The sequence below is a fragment of the Scyliorhinus torazame genome, chromosome 11 (genome assembly GCF_047496885.1).
Source record: "Scyliorhinus torazame isolate Kashiwa2021f chromosome 11, sScyTor2.1, whole genome shotgun sequence".
Classification (NCBI taxonomy): Eukaryota; Metazoa; Chordata; class Chondrichthyes; order Carcharhiniformes; family Scyliorhinidae; genus Scyliorhinus; species Scyliorhinus torazame.
In genome coordinates, this window is record NC_092717.1 from 220,710,919 (window position 1) to 220,730,970 (window position 20,052).

Here is a 20,052-nt window from a genome sequence, read left to right on the forward strand (position 1 = left end):
GGGAGGGGAGTTTGAGTAAACTCGGCCCATATCCTCTGGAGTTTAGAAGAATGTGAGGTGATCTAATTGATACATATACAATTCTTAAAGGGTTTGACAGGGATACTGGGAGAATGCTTTCCCTGGCTGGGGAGTCCAGAACTGGGGATCACTGTCTCAGAATAAGGGGTTGGCCATTTAGGACTGAGAAGAGGAGTCAGGCCGACAGAGAAGCGGGCTATTCAACCCATCGGGTCCATGTTGGCCCTCTAGAGCAATCCAGTAAGTCCCATCTCCTTTCTCTCATCCCGTGGCCCTGCAAGTGTATTTCTTTCAGGTTTCCATTCAATTTCAGTTTGAAATCATTGATCATCTCCACTAGACAGCGTGTTCCAGATCACTGCCACTCACTGTGTAAAAGTTTTTACATCAAACTCCACCCCCCCCCCCCCCCCTTCCTCCCCCCCGCTCCGCATCTCTTGGCTAAACCTTCCTTGCCTTTGTACCTTCGGTTAATGGAAACAGTTTTTCTTTATCTACCTTTTCTAAACCTGTCATAACCTCTGTCAAATCTCGCCTCACAGTCTTTGGCTCCAATGGGAACAAACGCAGTTTCCAGGCGAAATGTCGTCACTCATATTATTGTGAATCTTTGGAATTCTCTACCCCAGATACCTGTGGATGCTCAGTCTTCACTTATGTTAAAGACAGGGATCAATAGATTTTTGAGCAGTAAGGGAATAAAGTAATATAGGGATAGTGCAGAAAGGTGGAGATTAGATAGACCAGTCATGATCTTATTGAATGGTGGGGCAGATTTAAAGTGCCAAATTCCTGCTCCCGTTCCTGTTTCTGATGTTCTTGTGCTTTTATGCCCTGCATGCATAGCTCTATGGGCACTTGCTCTCACCAGGTCCCTTGCCAGAGGACAATTTTCCATTTTTGGGTCTTCACGGTGAGGATGAGCAGACTATTCAACTGTGGGAGCATCATAGTCAACCCCAAAACCTCTGCAATTCAATGTCTGCAGATTCTTACCTTCCAGCATGAATCAACCAAGATTGCTCAAGAGAGGAAATTCTGGCTGATTTTTCATCTGCAGACCACAGTAGCAATTTGAACAATCATGGTGCCTTCCATACAATACTAACTTATCTCAGTTAATTCAGATCAAAGAACAAAGAACAATACAGCACAGGAACAGGCCCTTCGTCCCTCCAAGCCTGTATTGGTCATGATACCAACCTTTGCCAAACCCCTCAGCACTTCCTTGTGCCGTATCCCTCTGTACCCATCCTATCCATGTGTTTGTCAAGATGCCTTTTGAACGCCGTTAATGTATCTGCTTCCACAACCTCCCCTGGCAATATGTTCCAGGCACTCCCGACCCTCTGCGTAAAAAAAACCTGCCTCGCACATCTCCTCTAAACTTTGCCCCACGGACCATAAACTTATGCCCCACGGTGACTGACCCCTCCACCCTGGGAAAGAGTGCCTGTCTTGATTCAACCTATGATTCAACCTTGCTGGTGTGTATGACCAGAGAATTCAGAAACTTGAGCACAAATCCTGGCTGGCACACCACAGCAGTACTGAGGGAGAGCTGCACTTCCGAAGGTGTCATCTTTTGGATGAAATGTTCAAACCGTCTGTCTGTCTTGCCAGGTGGACATATAAGATCCCGAGGTGCTGATTCCAAGAAGAGCTGGGAAATTTCCCTGCATACTCTGACCAATATCTATCCCCCAACCAGCATCACCAAAAACAGATCACCAGGCCATTATCACATTTCTGCTTGGATGATCTTATTGTGTGCAAACTGGCCACCACGCATCCTCCATTATTCATGATGACACTTTGAAGTACTTCATTGGCTGTAAAGCACTTTGGGATACCTGGCGATCATGAAAGGTGCAAGTCTTTCTTTATGTTCTTTTTCATTGGCAGGCTTGAGGAAGTATCTTATTGGGACGTCAAAGAACAAACGGTCAAATGAACAGGTCTTTATGAAAAATTACTGAACTGCATCTTTTTGTGTTCGCAATGTTTGCCGAACATCCTCATGCAGTAATTATTTAGAAAAATATCTACCTTGCTCGAGGAATGGACTGTTCTTCAGGCCTTCAATTCGGTGACTGATGAAAAATAAAGTAATTTTGAACAGCCAGCAATGGCTCCCTTCTCCTTCCAGGTCATTTGTGACTAAGTTAAGATCGAGGTAAAGGGTGCATTTGCGTACACTGTGTAAATCGTTCAGTGAGAAGCATTCTGAGGACTGACTACATTTGGTGACAGGTGTGCAGGAATGGTGATTGGATGCAGCAGAGTGCACAACATTGGCCGTGCGATGGTGTTTGCGTGAACATTGCTGCCAAGCACAAATATGGACGTGAAAGGAGTGCACGACTTAATGTGGCACCAGAATCAACATGTGAATGAGCCCTCAATAAAGCAAAACCTGAAGTAGAATCTGTAAAATACAACTGTTTGTTTAACTCTTAGTTACTCTAGCAATCTTACCAAAGTGACAGCCCCTAAATCATTGTGTGCAGTAATTATCGCACAAACCCTCCTGCCGTCACTTTGTCTACTTTTGATAGAAGTGGTAACTTGGTGAATTATGAGCTCGTGTTGTCCTGTGCAAAAGGTTTTGGCAAGTGTGGCGATGTTTCTCTTCTGTCCTGAGAGGCTGAACTGCTTTGCATTTAATTTGTGCAATTCTGTGGGTCCAGTTTTGAGGGTCAGGGTTGGTTGTCTCACAGGAGCCTGATATAAACTGAAACAGACTTTTGTCCCTTCCGCAACACAAACCAAATGCATTTTAATACTCTCCGGTGCCATTTATGATTTATTGCCCCTCTTTTTATCATATTTGTGAGATAAATTTGTCATTTCAACCATGGTTATCCAAGCTATGACACAGCACAGTAATGTGAAAATATTAAGAGCCACCATATTGTGCACCATGTAAGAATGTTCTATGATACTTCACTGAGTCAAATGACTGGCAATATTTCCCTGCTTTCCATGCATCAGTTGATAGCCAATTAACTTTGCTGCAAAAATACTGTTTGAGGAAATTGACTGTAAATAGAAAATGCTTTCGCTCTGGCAGTTTTCTTGTGTTAAGGTGAAATCATTGTTTAAATATAGTCATTTCCTTTTGCTCAGTTGATACTGCCAGTGTGTATCTAAGTCACATGTTTTAGAAGATATCAGATTTGACCCTGGATGGTGGAGTAGAAAACTACAGCTGACCTCCTCCTATCCCTCGGTTAAAAAATGTAAAATCAGTCCAGATTCCCCTATCCTCATTGGCAGGTGGGTGTTGTTGTGGGAATCTAATTGTGATGCTCCCAGTCAAATATCCTTTCAACGTTCGACAGCTAAACTCACTCTCGAACAAGGATAACAGGCTGATCTTGATCCCAACCGAGGCAAATGTCTGAAGGAGAGCATGAAAGAAAGATTGGAGGGTTCTAATTTCTGGTTGACAAATTGGGAAGTGGGCTATCGTGCCAGCAATTGGAAATTCAGATCAGAATCCCGGACAGTCAGTCAGTTGTCTAAGAGTGAAATAAATGAGATGGTTAATACGAATTATGAGCAGGAGTAGGCTATTTGGCCCCTCGAGCCTGCTGCACCATTCAATGAATTTCTGCCAACCCCTGACAACCTTTTCACCCCCTTGCTGATCAAGATTCTATCTACTTAAAAATATTCAAAAACCCTGCCTCAACCACTTTTTGGGGAAGAGAATTCCAAAGATTTTTTCCTCATCTCTGTCCGAAATGGGTGATCCTTTATTTCTAAACAGTCACCCCCGAATTCCAGATTCGCCCACAAGAGGAAGATTCCTCTCCACAGCCACCCTGTCAAGAACCCCCAGGATCCTGGATGTTTCAATCAAGTCGCTTGCTCTTCTAAACTCCAGCAGATACAAATCAGCTAATGTTTTCATATTTTAACTAAAAGAATCAGGGCAAAATTGCCAGGCCTGTAGCCATTGACAAACGGAACAGTGACAACATGAGAAAACGTTTTCATTAACACAGAAAATTATTGTGATGTGGAATGCACTGTCTGAACATTTGATTGTACCTTTGAAAAGGAAATTGGTTAAATAATTGAAGAGAAAAGAATGAGAAGGCTATGTGAGGAAAGAGAGGAATGGTGCTATCGGAAAGCTGTACTAAAGTATCAGCTCAGACACAATGAGCAGAGACTTGTGAAGTTGTTTGGTTTTTGGACTCTGTTTTTAATTTAAGGAAAAATGAAGGGGGTCGCTTTTGAATTCCACCTGACAGCTAGCCTTGGTGGTTTTATTGCTAAGAGATTAAAGGGAGACCAGATTATTTTACTGGGAAGAAGATGGCAGGTGTTTGCACTTGAAGAAAATGGCAATAGCCTATGTGCTAACAGTGGATAGACTATGAGACTTCCAAGTCTCAGAAAAGTGTTGGGAATGTCACGTTGCAAACAGTTGTGCTTTAAACTGTCCATTTAAATCTAAAATAAAAGAGAGTCGGGGTCTCAAGGATAAATAAGTCAGTATTTCTAGTTAGATACAAGGCCCGTGTGATTCACATTGATAGGGATGGGCTTTGAGAGGGGAATTGTCTAAGATGTCACTGAAAACTCACAAACAACTTCAGTCTGGCATTATCCAGGAGATGGGGAGCTGCTACAGACAGCAAAATACTGTGCTTCACTTCGCAGGAATGCTAATGGGAACTCGTGCTCTTATTGAAAAGGTCAAATTCGTGAGGAGTTGAAATGAGGCTGTAAGATTTGTCTAGCTTGCATGAGATAAATAATCTCCAGGAAAAAAACCTCTCTTGAAAGATACTTTAAGGGATTAAAGTTCACAGGCTAAGAAAGGAAAAGAACAGAAATAAATCCTCAGTAGCTAAGTATCACCTTGGACTGCTTCTGGTAGAATTAAATGTCTACTTAAAGGACAGGGTAAAATATATCTATGCATTGGAGGAGGTGCACAGAAGATTCACCAGGATGTTGCCTGGGATGGAACATTTAAGTTATGAAGAGAAATTGGATAGGCTTGGGTTGTTTTCGTTGGAGCAGAGAAGATTGAGGGGTGACCTAATCGAGCTGTCTAAGATTATGAGGTGCATGGATAGGGAGTAGCTTACTTGAAGGCTCAGTCCCAAGGGGACACAAGTTCAAGGTGAGGGGCAGGAGGTTAGCGAGATGTGAGGAAAAACATTTTCACCCAGAGAGAGGTGATGGTCTGGAATGCACTACCTGGGAGGGTGGTTGAGGCGGGTTGCCTGACAGCCTTTAAAAAGTAACTGGATGAGCACTTGGCATGCCATAACATTAATGGTTATGGGCCAAATGCTGACAAATGGGGATTAGGTAGGTAGGTCAGGTGTTTTTCATGTGCCAGCACAGACTGGATGGGTTGAAGGGGCTCTTCTGCACTGTGTATTTCTGTGGTTCTGTGAGGTGTTTTTTCTGTTGTGCTAAAAAGAAAAGGGTTTTGTGGTTTGAACAGTAAGTTATCTACAAATATAGTGTTTAGCCAATAGTGCTCGCAAAAAGTGAAAGTTTTAAAATGTGAAACCCTGGGTCATCCTTTCAGCTATTATGTGGAAATTTGGATTTGTTTTTAAAAGTTATCAGTTTCTACGGTGATTATGACCGAGCTGGATGGGCTCATGCTGTGCTGTATGATACTATGATACAGTGGGGAGTGGATATGTGAGGTTGGGGGATGGGGAGAGCAACAGCTACAAAATAAATTCCATGGCTTCTGCATTTTTCATTATTAACTGATTTACAAGAGAGAAAGGCTATTTCAACAAATGTAATTTTGACATTCCATCACATTTACGGTAAACAGTACAAATGGTAGCTGATAGAGAAAGCCTCCAAGCAGCAAGGCACTCAATACTCGAGGCTAGTTATCTCATTCAAACAGATATTAAATGTTTCTGCCAGGACTGCGATCATTCAGTGGTTGCCAGTTTGTGAATAAATTGCTCGGAAATAACAGTTTGCGTACGAGATGTAACTGTGATTTGGAGCTCTCCAAGGTGGCAAACACTGTACTGTTTTGAGAAAAACAATAGAGAGGGGAATGCATTGCAAATGAGCTTATCTCGCTCCTTCAGATACTGGAACAACAAGTGGAAGAACTATTGTTGTTTAATGGAAAATATTTAAGGGTTATGTCCTCGCTAATAATCAGCAGTGGATGGAGGGTTTGTCCCTTTCTCGAGCGAGTGTGTTAAGGTACAGAAAGGACATCTAATAGGGACCTGTTGAAGGCTCACTCCTGTTCAATGGTCGATAGCCATTTGATGATTTAAAAGCCTTTGCACAGAGCGATGTCGCATGATGTATTTTTTACTTTCACGGTTTAACGCAGGGCTATATTTCACAATAAAATATATCTGGAAGGTGTCTTTTGTCTTGTTCAAGGGTCAGTGGCCTTGAAATACTGTTGTTTAAGGATCAGTAAATCAACATTTAATCCATGCACAGTAAATACCTGTATCTGCTATTTTAATGGGTTTTGAGCGAGCTAATTAACTCAATTAAAGTAAGAGTGGATAATTCTGTTAAAGGAGCACACAATTGTTTTTCATTAATGTGAGGGCATCAAAGTTTGGCACGCACATGTTCATGCACTGTACCTTCGAGGGCAGGTACTATTTTCGGTGCCTTTGGAAAATAATGCTCAAAAGAGATTTTCATCCCCCCCCCCCCCCCCCCCACACAAGCTAGATAAGAGTTTACAGTTTCATAGAATTTACAGTGCAGAAGGACCAATGCGGAATTCCTGTTTCTTTAATTTCCCTCCTATGTGAATCTATTGCCTTTCAGGTGGCGCAACTCGCAAACCGAGTGCCGAAGAGCCGGAAAAGCAGACGGACCACACCGTGAAAATCGCTGGGGTTATTGCGGGAATTCTGCTGTTTGTCATCATTTTCCTCGGCATAGTCTTGGTGATGAAGAAAAGGTAAGCGAGAAAATTAGCAAGAAGCAGCGGTGTAGCCATAAAGAAATGCATCCGTTTGCTCCCTTAACCTCCTCCTCCTCCTTCCCCCCCCCCAATAGCAGTTCTGAGGATCCTGGCACCACACTATACGTAAAGGAATAGTTTTGCATTTATCAATTGCACTTTCATTGAATGGACCCAATGTATTAAAAGGTTAAACACGCTAATTCCTTTTCAAAAGTAAATGTGTGCATCGCCAAGGGCACCGGTTTTCCAAAGTCACAAAACAAAATGAACAAATGTAATGGAATACAATCCTTAAAACGTTGCTTAAAAACCCATGGGATCTGATGCGAGAAGGAAAGAGGTTGGCTTATGAGTCACTGCAAAATAGGGGCAGGATCAGTGTAACATGAGAGACAGATGACTTTTTCAGAAGAAAGGGTTGCGCTGTAATCTGTGAAGTTTATAGCCCCTGAATAGGTTGATGCGGTTTGAAAATGTGGTCCCAGCACGGGTCCATGGGCATTGCGTGGCGCAGTAATAATGTAGGTTGACTATGCAAGGTCAGTTTTAATTCAATATTTTTGTGGTGCTCGTGGCATGGGGTGTCACAATGGTAGAGCCATATAGATCAGGAACCGTAATATCAGGCACCCAAATTCTTGGGACATTTGAATAATGAGTCACGCATTGTAATACAGCCTGCATATGTGCACCTTTTATCTGATTTGTATTTCATACCCAGTAAATCATTGCAGAAAATTACTTTGTTTTATCCCTAATGATTTTACTGTTAACTATTATGGTCTTTTGTTAATCTCTTGCAATCATTAGGATTCACAATGTCCCATACAAGCTCAGTGTTAGCATAATAATAACCCGAGCAGAGACCAGTCATTGAAGTAGCACATAGTTGAGTATTAGATGCCTGCATATTTACCCAATTACCTCTCACAAAAGCTAATCAGAAATATTTTTGAAGACGAGATAGCATGTAGAGAATGCCATTTTCATCCTCCTCATTGAGTTATACAAAGGATCTAGGATGCTATTCTAATTGGAAGTGGTGGGATGCTGCACATATCACCATAGCAATGCAACTCAGCTCAAACTGGTCCCAATTAATGGGTCTGTGTTTCACAGGAAACACCTGCGAGTTGCCAAAGTAACCGTAACCACCCCGCAGATATTTAACATCTGAATTAAAATACACGGGGAAAATGTGTGAGGTAAATATTTTGTGAATGGCTATGACTGATTGTGTCCTGGACACGTTCAGAGTGCTTCTGAAGAAGAAAAATGCATTCACAGCTCCAGGCACGTTCCATGTGATTGTGAAATTAACAAGGCTTTTCCGTGCAGCCGAATTATACAACAGATGGTTTCCAAATGTGTTTCAAAGTTAACACTGTAGGCATCATATAACAGAAACTGCTTCTGAGTTTTATTACCTCAAGGCACCCACCGTCCAGCTACGTCCCAGTGAATACATTGCTTTCTTTCACCGAATTAAGGTATCACTTCCAACCCTTCATGATTTGCAGATTAAATGTGAATATGAGCTGCAAAGACAAACATACAGGGAACCCAGTTGGTTTGAGCTATCATGTAGTGCTCTGCCTACTATCGAATATTGAGGAGCTCCAAGCTCCACTCTTGAGGCAAAGGTCAGCCTATTTGCTGAGTTTTGCTGGAAAGTTACATGTGCGAATGTGTTCTTAGCATTGATTCTGACTTGTCAGATATGACAAAGAAAGATTGATCAAAGGAAAACATTTAGAAGTGTTCTCAAATACTTTAGACTCTACGGACTTTGTTTCTCTTTGTCAAGGCTAGGTACAATTTAATTTTTCTTTGTTGAGAAACCTTGCCTAAGGCCTCTTGGTACCAGACACCACCAAGGTTGATAAGGGTCGTGAAAGAAAAGCTGAGCAACTCCAGTTGTAGCGATTAGATGTCAGAATCCTGCAGTTTGAGATCTTGTGAACCTGCAGCTGAGCTTTACAGAAGCTATTTCATTAATTGGCATAAATATTTATTCTGTTGCTTTTCAAAAGATGTACAGCATGCTGTATTCAGACACAATAGAGAACTCGATCGAAAAGCTTCACCACTAGGTGGTGAGATCCACATTTCCCGCTACCTTAAGTGCACAGGGAGGGAATAAATGATGCAGAAATTTCATTTTCGATAGGATTATCAAATGAAAACCTCTTTCCCCATTGAAATCCTTTTCTCGACTTCCTTGAGACTATCTGGACCTTTGCAGGAGGTTTGGACTGCCGTTAAGACCCATTTGTATTAATTTACATCCTCCCGTTGGCGCGCGAGCATGATCCCTCATCCCGCCACTAGCGGGGTTCCAGAGAATCGTGGTCGGATCAGTACCTGCCAACGCCTGACGCCGCTCTCAGTTTTTTGATTCTCCGCTGCATCAGGGACCCCACTATTGACGGCGGGTAGCGGAGAATCCAGACCCTGATTTTGTCTCTATCTCCTAAAGCGAATTCCTACCCTTTACTTATTTACATATAAACCACTTGACCATGGCTTTAAAACAAATACATGTGTTTATAACTCTTGCAGACACATTCAGTGGGATTCTCCGCAATCGGCGCGATGACCCGACGCCGGCGTCAAAAACGGCACGAACCACTCCGGCGTCGGGCCGACTGGAAGTAGCGGAATTCTCCACACTTCTGTGGGCTAGGTGGATGCTGAAGGGGTTGGTACCGCGCCAGCCGGCGCGAAGGGATTGCGCGAGACCGCGGGTGCGCCAAAGGGCTGGCGTGACCCCGCGCATGCGCGGAATTGCTGCCGTATTCTGGCGCATGCGCAGGGGGGGTCTTCTCCGCACCAGCCATGGCGGAGCCCTACAGGGGCCGGCGCAGAACAAAGAAGTGCCCCCACGGCACAGGCCCTCCCACAGATCGGTGGGCCCCAATTGTGGGCCAGGCCACCGTGGGGGCACCCCCTCCCGGGATTGGATCCCCCCCCGCCCCCCAGGACTGCACCAACCGACTTACCTTCCAGGTCCCGCCATGTGGGACCATGTCTAATCCCCCCGGCGGGACTGGCTAGAAACCGACGGCCGCTCGGCCCATCGGGCCCCTCCCGGGATTGGATCCCCCCCCGCCCCCCAGGACTGCACCAACCGACTTACCTTCCAGGTCCCGCCATGTGGGACCATGTCTAATCCCCCCGGCGGGACTGGCTAGAAACCGACGGCCGCTCGGCCCATCGGGACCCAGAGAATTGCCGGGGGGGGGGGCGCTGTCAAAGGCCCCCGACCGGCGAGCCGTCAACCCTGCCCCTGCCTGAAAACCGGCACCGGAGAATACAGCAGTCGGCGTCGGGGCGGCGGGTCAGGATTCGCGCCGCCCGCCCCCCCCGGGGATTCTCCGACCCAGCTGGGGGTCAGAGAATCCCGCCCATTGTCTCTACAGATCTTTCCCCAGATTAATTAAATCATGCACACACACCCTTCTTCATAGAATTGCACAATATTCCTCAAATATGTATATTAAAAAAATCCATTCTCACACTATATTGGTAAATTTAATTCACACGCATTCAGATCTTTCATCCAAATAACTAGTTGTGTCCTCAGCACTGACCCCTGTGGCACTATACTTTTTACTCCGTGCTTCCTGTTAGCTAACCAATGGCAGTATGTTACTCTCTAAACAAGTAATCTTATCTTGAAGAGAGCCTTTGATGTTGCATCATTTCAAATGCATTCTGGAAATCCAAGTACACAACAGGTTCTCCTCTATCCACCTTGCTCGTTCCTCAAAAATTCCAGTAAGTTAATTAAATATAATTTCACTTTCTCAAGACTATTTGACCCTGTCCGCTCAAATTATAGTTTTCTAAGTATCCTGCTTTAAACTCCTTATCTGTGGATTCTAGCAATTTACTTCTGACACATGTTAGGATAACTAGCCAGTGCCTTCCTGCTTTGTGTCTCCTTCCTATCTTGAACAAAGATGTTACATTAGCTAATTTCCAATCCATTGGGATCCATCCAGAATTTAGGGAGCTTTGGAGGATTATAACCAATGCATCTACTATCTCTGCAGCCACCCCTTTAAGACCCTCGGATGCAGGCCATCTGGTCCTGGGGACTTGTCAGCCTTTTGGTCCAAAAGTTTTCTCAGCACTTATTCCCTAGTGATGGTGATGGTGATCATTTTAAGTTCCTGCTTACCACGCATTTCTTGATTTTAGATCCATAGAATCCCTGCAGTGCAGATGCAGTTCATTCAGCCCATCGAGTCTGCACTGACCCTCTGAAAGAGCACCCTATCTAGGCCCACTCCCGCACCCTATCCCTGTAACCCCACCCAACTTGCACATCTTTGGATACTAAGGGGCAATTTAGCATGGTCAATCCACCAAACTTGCATATTTTCAGACTGTGGGAGGAAACCGGAGCACCCGGAGGAAACCCACGCAGATGTGGGAAGAATGTGTAAACTCCACACGGACAGTTACCTGAGGCTTGAATTGAACCCAGGTCCCAGGTGCTGTGAGGTAACAGTGCTAACCACTATGCCACTGTGCCGCCATTTCAAGTATCTTTGGGAAGTTTTCCAAGTCTTCCACTGTGAAGACAAACACAAAATACATGTTCCATCTATTTGTTTTTTAATAATTTATTTTTAGGGATGTGGGCTTCGCTGGCTGGGTCAGCATTTGTTGTCCATCCCTTTTGCCCTTGAGAAGGTGATGGTGAGCTGCCTTCTTGAACCGCTGCAGCCCATGTGATGTAGGTATTCCTATTAAGGAGGGTGTACCAGGATTTTGACCCTGCGACAGTGAAGGAACGGTGATATATTTCCAAGTCAGGATGCTGAGTGACTTGGAGCGGAACCTCCAAGTGGCTGTGTTTCCACGGGCGCGATTGAATGGGAAAATTTCAGTCTGGTTTGGCACGAGTTTGACGGGGTATTTCTCGGTGGCTGAAGTGGCACTATTGACACCACTATTCAACGGCACTTTGCCGTTTTTTGGGCCTCGGGGAGTTTCTCCCTGTCGAGGCCATACTTAGGCAGTTTTCCTGCACTGGAGAGCTGAGCACGCCAGCAGGACCGACCTCCTCACACATCGAGGCGACATTTTGAACGGCTGCCCTGATCTCTACGCCCCCTCATTTTTCCCTTTACAGGAACCCCCCCAAACGTTCAGGACCCCACCTTTTCACCCCGCCAACTTTTCTTGTCCCCTCAAAGACCCCCTTTCATGGGCATGTCCACCCAAGCCCAACCCGTGTCAGTGCCAAACAGGCAACTTTGCAGTGCCACGGTGCCTGGGTGGCACTGCCAGGGTGCCAGTCTGTCAGTGGCAAGGTGCCCAGGTGCCAGGCCAAGTGCTGGCTACTATCCCCAACATCCCAGGGGGCTCTAATAGCCTGCAAGACCACCCGAGGTACCATCATGCTCGGCCCATGTTTGTGGAAACCAGTGCTAAATGGCATCTGGTTGAGGCCTTGCCGACGTGGTCGTTGACTCCCAGGCGCCGGGTGCATAGTGCATCCGGATATTTAAATGATCTTAATGGCTCATTTAAATAGCATTTTCTGGATCATGCTTAGCGTTCTCAAGTGATTCATAGAAAGTGAAGGGGCAGCCTCGAGAACAAAGAGGCAGAAACAAAGCAAAATGCAGGTAGCGAAGCAGCTGCTACCCTGACATAATGGATCCCTGCAGATCTATAAAAATAAACAATCTGATTCATCGCTTTGCAGTTCCAGTGAGTTGTCAATCAAGATGCATGTACCAGGCAATGTGGTATGAAAATCAATGTAAACAAACCAGTTCAAAGCATTCAGCCCCTTAGCCATACAGAGTGCCTTCAATACTTCAAAAGGCAATGAAAGTGACTTTATGTCAAACACTTCCTATGTTTCCACCACTTTAAAGGTATAAGTTTCATCCTTATCCCATGCGCCTTTAAACTTGGCATACTGACAGACGTTTTAAAGGGTTTAGGGTGCAAATGAGAACATTTTCACTTTATTATTAGGGATGTATAATAATGAGTGAATGTCTAAATAGTATGGGGCACAACTGAGCACAATTATACTTTATTGTGGGAAAACCTTAACTGTTACACACTGACTGACTGTTTAATGGGGTTAAAGGCTGCAGCTGGGGAGAGCAGGGAAGACCTCCGATCTGGACCCCTCCAGCCCAATACAAGATCCCCCCCGGCCACCAACCATCACCTCGCAGGAAGGACCCCTCTCAGCACCCTGGCGGCTGTTGTTGGGAGGGTACTTACCACCTTGCCACCTATCAGACTACAAGGTGCCAAGTTGGCACTGCCAAGGGGTGGGGCCTTAATGGGAGGTGGGAACTTTTGAGGGTGGTGATGAGGGCTGAGTGGAAGGCCTGGGGGGCTGAAGGGGCTTCTGAGAGGGAGGTCTTGCCAGCGATCCAGGGTGGGAGAGGCGGTGGGGGGAAGGTTGCTGCTGCAGCTGCTTATTGAAATCGGAGCATCCTTTAAAAAAGGTGCCTCGATCTCAGAGCTGCGGAATCTGTCCGAGACATTAAGCCCTGTCCGTCTCAGTTGTAGCGCAGAGCCCGGCGTGCCATAGAATGGCACGGAAAATCCAATCCGCCCCCCAAAAATTTCCAACTGCAATGGAATGGCACATCGGGGGCGCTCCTAGTGCTCCAAGGATTAGGTGCTAACATTTTCCGAAGTTATTCTTCAGTTTGGTTTTCACGATGGTTCCAGCTATCTAATTCTGAAATGATTGTTGGGAATAATCATCGGGGTGATACATCTTGTTATTCATTAACATTGAATAGCGACTTGACTATCACAGGACAATTAGAAACAAGGAGACAATTCAGTGTAGTAAGAATTGTGTTGCATCCAGATGATGGACGGGCAGTACAGAGTGGCCTGACACTTGGGAAACGTCAGTGACATGGAACATGTAGATGATGCCAAATGGAGCCGTCAATAGTTAGCTCCACAGTGGTAATGCCACATGTGCTTGGGAAGATCCCCAATTTGTAGTCTTGGCTCGGGAACGGGATGTAAATGTCATGGTGGATAATGCAATAAAGGTTTCAGATTACCCCTGAAATAATAACCTCAAAAAATTGAATAGGAAAAAGTCCAGGTTTGTCTGTGCCCCAGAATCGAGCCCACAGTAATTTGTTTGTCTAGTTAGGCAGTCATATAATAAAAGTCGTGATCTTAGTCTTAGCAATTTATTCAGGCTTGTAGAATTTGTAGTGTTGGGTGTTCTGATGTACAGATGAACCAACACGGTTGTATTTGGTACAACGCTGTTTTATTCCAACTTGTTATTTACAATTCTGTCTTGATACTCTGCACGTGGTGACTCCCTGTGTGTGATGTTAATCAGGTCCTGTCCTTGTCCTGGTCTCCAGATCTACTGGCCACCAGGTGTCGTGTTTCTTCTCTTATACTGTCTCTGTCCTTGTCTATCATTGGTTGTCGTGTTGTGTGTGCTGATTTGTCTGTTGGTCTGTCTATCATGATGTGTGTGTTTGAATATCATGACAGAATTTTTTTGCAATACAGAATGCAAGAAGAAGCTGGTAATATTCCATTTCTCCTGCATAGGATTCAGTGGCATGAGTGTTAAAAGAAGTGAAACATCCAGGACAGAATCGATTATTATTCGTACATTTCTTCCAAATAAGAAGTAGATTTTTTTTTTAATTCACTTTTACAGGATGTAGGAATCGCTGGCTAGGCCACCATTTATTGCTCATCCCTAGTTGCCTGTCAGACGATCATGCCATTGGTCATGGTGAGGCACAGTAGATTACAACAGCAATTGCTATGGAAACAGGAGTAGATCATTCAGCCCCTGAAGCATTTCCACCATTCTATTGCTTGGTATAGGACACAACTCCATTTATCCATGACACTTAATACCCTTGTCACAAAGACCTATTTAGGTCTACAAGATTATGAAGGGCATGAATAGAATGGATGGGCAGGCACTTTTTCCCAGGGTGGAAGGGTCAGTCACCAGGAGGCAGAGGGCTAAGGTCCGTGGGGCAAAGTTTAGAGGAGATGTGCGAGGCAGGTCTTTTTACACAGAGGGTGGTGAGTGCCTGGAACACGTTGCCAGGGGAGGTTGTGGAAGCAGGTACATTAACGGCGTTCAAAAGGCATCTTTTGGATAGGATGGGTATAGAGGGATACGGCACAAGGAAGTGCCGAGGGTTTTGGCCAAGGTTAGTATCATGACCGGTACAGGCTTGGAGGGCTGAAAGGCCTGTCTCTGTGCTGTATTGTTCTTTGTTCTATTAATGTTACTTTCAAAATGTTCAAGTGCCCCACCGCCCCCAGCCTCAACAACGTTTTGAGTAAAGAGCATTAGATTTCCACGACCCTTTGTGTGAAGAAGTGTTTCCTCATATTATCCTGATGCCACATTGCCCACATTTACATGGCTCTTAAACTGAATGACTGGGGTAAATTCACATCGAGATGTTATCGGTTAATTGGGCAGGTGGATGAAATTTGTAATACAATTGGAAATGTTGGGAATATTCAGCAGAAACTGAGTCCACATTCTAGGCCGTGATCTTTCTCTCCACGTGTGCTGCCCAACCTGCTGAATATTCCCAGGACATTTTTTTCTTTACTTCATATTTTTAGCACGTGTGATAATCTGCTTTTGTTTTGGCGGTGGAATTGATACCTATGTCACTAAATTGGCCAGGATTTGTACACCACCATCTCTGACTGGAAGTGTATGACCACTCTATGTGATTGCTTCATCCCTCCCAGTCCTCAGGAAGGTGCTACAGTCTGGATCTGGTTTACTTTGATCAGATCAGGAACTGGATATAGAACATCCTCTCCTGTCAACGTTGAGCATTATTGCTCTCTGCCTAGTGTTACCTCAGCGTTTCTTAAATTTGCAAAGAACTTCCTATATTGATTCCTTCTACCTCAATATTTCTTGGATATACTCTTGACAAAAAAATAATCTGCTGTTGTAAATAGGATTGCAACCTAATGTTGTCTTGTGCAAGTATTGACGAGCTGCTTTCGCAGAAAATAATTGGACTTCCCAAACCCATCCATCTCAGGCATGGAATAAATGAAGCCGTTTTTAATGCCTTTTACAGCAGTTGCTCTTACTGTTTGACTTCAGATTCTGCAATGATGGGAGCCATGAGCTGGCGCCCGATGTTTGCACTGCAAAATCCAGTTCCTTTATCCCATCAAGCTGCCGTAAAACAAAATGTGTCCCACAACTCTGTGCTCTGAGAAGGGAATGAACTTAGTTGGGTAAATGCTAGGAGTATGCTCAGAATCACTGATCCCTGGGAATCCAAGTTAAAACAGTGCCGATAAAAGCAGCAATGGTTCAATGTTGTGCCATCTGCTGCCCATCAAGAATATGTGTACGATGTGAATACTCCATAGTTTTTTCAGGGTAATGGAATATATATCTTGTTTTGATTTGCCAATCATTCTTTGGTGGCTGCCATTGAATGTACCACAATGTATGATGAACTGTGTTTCCACTAGCTTCATTGAAGTGTCAACCACCGTAGCTTTTAATATTTTTTTTATCAGGGCGTTAATTTTTACATTTTCTTTTGATCCATTAATATTTGCTTTTCTTTTCCTTCCATTCCATCTTTGCCCACTGCCTAAATCCTTCAACCATCCCACCTGGCAGGAGAAGCTCTCAGTCCTACACTTATTACCTGTAAGTAACTGCTTTGAAAATGACCTCCATGCTTTAATCCATTCTTTTCCATGCACATTTTGTTTTATTCATGGTTTTGCTTCCAGGCTGCTGCAATTCTACCAGGGATCCCAATGTGACTCAAAGATTTACTAGCTGTTATTTGCTTTAATCGTCCCATTTAACCTACTTCTGAGATCAGACGCAAATAATGTCCTGGAATGTTTTCGATTAATAGTTCTCCAAATTCCAGAGAACGGGTTGCATTAATTAAAGTCATTATTGAATTCATATGGTTTTAAAGGAGAGCCCCAGATGCCCCCATGGTGTAGAGTGCTAACATTCCGTTGTCAAACTGAACCATGGCAATGAGGAACTTTTGCGGTTCGATTCCCTGGCTGGAGCTGATTTCATTGCTCGGTATCTTTGGACGACACAGTGTTCCCAAGCTTAATCATGATTTAATGGACAGAATATGATGGGGCTCAGCTGCAATATCTTCACAATCTAATAGCCCATTGTCAAGACTTACAATTGGGAGAAGATAACGCAGAGTTATTGGCCCCCATGCAAGTGAATCGTGGTACCAACCAACAAAAAAAAATTGACAAACAAACACGAAACTCCGCTTTTTGTTTTGAAAGGAAGTGCATTGCAGGAGAGGCGAAACCCAAGGTTAGGGACAAATGAACCCGAGGTCTTTCCACAAGAGACAAATGGCCTAATCATATGAGCACTGTCAAAAAGTACTAATTTTAATTCATGAACACGAAGAGGTTGTCATCACGCAGCGACAATCATACACTGCATACCCACATACAGACAAAAATGATGTATTGAGGATAGGAGAGAAAGGACAGTAATTGCAAATGGTTTAATAAATATTCACTGAACTGTCACTACCATAAGCATGAATTATTGAACAGGTCATGCTGATTTAGGTTATTCTTTGTGCAATATAGAGAGTTAGGAAAATATTACTATGATCGGAAATGGACAGTAGGTTAGCATTAAAGCAGAGTATTAAACAATCAGAAATTGGACACTAAAACTCTTGCTTTATTAGTCAGTTTGGAATCAGATGTTGAGTACAGCACATAAGCAACTGAAAGGTAGCAGGGAGAAAACTGTGAGTGGTCGGTCGCGGTGCTGTTGTAGGCTTTAATAGGGATGGGAAGCACTGGCAATAGGAAGGAGCTCCCTGGGAACGACCATATTGCTGACACTTGTATCTTCAGGAAAAATTTCCCAACATATTTTCCACTTGGCCCAAGTTTATATTTTTATTGGCCAGGTTCATAGCACTTCCATCAGTAACCCTTTAAAATATCACACAGTTATCATGGATGAATGCGAAGCAGCAAATGCTCCTTAATTAGAGGCTTTTTATGGGTCAAATAATATCTGTAGCCTGGATTTTATTGGTGATATTAGAGTTTGCAATCTTCGTATCCTTATGCTATATAAGACTCTGTCACGCCCATTTTCAAACAGGAAAGTGGGGGATAAAAGAACCAAATTCAGGGGTGCAACATCCTCTGTCCTATCTGTATCTGCATTACAGGCACAACCAGGTAGTTAACAGTGGGTTTGCAGTTAGAATGGTTTCCTAAAACAGGTTACGGACCCCCTCCATATGTTAATGAGGGGCTTAACCCTTGTTTAATGACTGCACTGATGGTGTAAATAAAGATAAGGGGCGGGAGTCCACATGCTTCCAGCTGCATGGGTCCTGCCAAAGGTGACCCACCGTGGCGGGTCCCTGGTGGCGAGACGGGCGAGCCATGTAAAATGTCATAGACATTGGCTGGACCGGAGGATTCTGCTGGCGGCCAATGATGTTCCATGTTCCACCAAACCGGAGCCCATTCATTTGGTTGGCGTATCGAGCACACAATTTGTAAATAAACCATTGTACAGTGTAAATTGTTTGGATCCAATACAACAATTTGCAATTGGTATGACTGTGAGGGAAGACTACACATCCACAGGAGTGATAACATTGACCAATTGGTATATTTTATAGTAAAACAAACTTTAATTTAAACAAAGAATTAACCATATTAACAACAAATAAATAGCTTTACAGTTAACAGTTAAACAGTTCTTAAAAAAATGATAACTCACTTTCTACACCTACCACTGTATATTAGCACAGGGCTAAATCGCTGGCTTTGAAAGCAGACCAAGGCAGGCCAGCAGCACGGTGCAATACCCGGACCAGCCTCCCCGAACAGGCGCCGGAATGTGGCGACTAGGGGTTTTTCACAGTAACTTCATTTGAAGCCTACTTGTGACAATAAGCGATTTTCATTTCATTTCATTTTCATATTCCAATTAAGCAATATATTCCAATACAGTTCAAATGCCACTTATAAATAACATTGACAGTGAGGGTTACTTGCTTCACTGTGCAGAACTTTGGAGAGAGACCCTTTCAGAGAGATCCTGTGGGCAGCATGGTAGCACAAGTGGATAGCACTGTGGCTTCACAGTGCCAGGGTCCCAAGTTCAATTCCCCGCTGGGGCACTGTCTGTGCAGAGTCTGCACGTTCTCCCCGTGTCTGCATGGGTTTCTTCCAGGTGCTCCGGTTTCCAGGTTAGGTGGATCGGCCATGATAAATTGCCCTTAGTGACCAAAAAGGTTGGGAGGGGTTATTGGGTTACAGGGATAGGGTGGAAGTGAGGGCTTAAGTGTGTCGGTGCAGACTCGATGGGCCGCATGGTCTCCTTCTGCACTGTACATTCTATATTCTATGTTCTATGCAAGAAAATCCCCAAAATTCTCTGTCTTGTCAGACACTTCTGTTCAACTTAACATCCGATGGAAAAACTGCAAAACTACAGACAGACCTGACTCCTCCCATTAATTACATCATGTGTAGCTCAAGCAGAAGGCTTTCTCCAGTCTCCTCCCACTAAGATGCCCCATGACCTGTTTAGCTAGGACTAAACATAATCCCGCATACATTATCTACGCCCCAGGGAGCCTCCAAAATCAAAACAATGATCCATTAACCATCCCTCTGTAAACAAGTAAATGGTTGAAACCAATGATTACCTCACTTTTACAACTCCTTAATCACAGCTTTGGCAGACATACTACTTTTACGTCTTTTAAACCAGTTTAAAAAAAAAAAAATTATTAAAAACAAATATAAAACACAAGATATAACGATTTCTTACATTAAACGCAAAATGGTAAATAAGTAAAATACAGGAGCTACTTTCTGCAATCCCAGAAGATCAGGTTGTATGACCTGTGCTCTTTAGTTGTTTTTGATTGATTGAAATGAGAATGTGATAGAGGCAGCAGACAGCCATAGTTAGAAGCCACACTGAACGTCACGATTCTGAAACCTAGCCTTTGTCCCTGATTCGTCAGAGCTCCTAGACATTG

The 20,052-nt window shown here is 44.0% G+C and overlaps 1 protein-coding gene across 7 annotated transcripts in view; it reads left to right on the forward strand.

Annotated features, from left to right (window-relative positions):
• The window catches only part of LOC140385802 (receptor-type tyrosine-protein phosphatase mu-like), an 897,711-nt gene that overhangs the window by 599,765 nt on the left and 277,894 nt on the right, over positions 1-20,052 (forward strand). For 4 of the 7 annotated variants that reach the window (XM_072468342.1, XM_072468344.1, XM_072468346.1 and 1 more), the window contains one exon: positions 6,832-6,967. In XM_072468342.1, the coding sequence (XP_072324443.1) occupies positions 6,832-6,967 (136 nt within the window). Of the gene's footprint in view, positions 1-6,831; positions 6,968-16,643; positions 16,674-20,052 lie in introns of all 7 variants that reach the window. The other 3 variants (XM_072468340.1, XM_072468341.1, XM_072468345.1) reach the window with 1 other exon arrangement.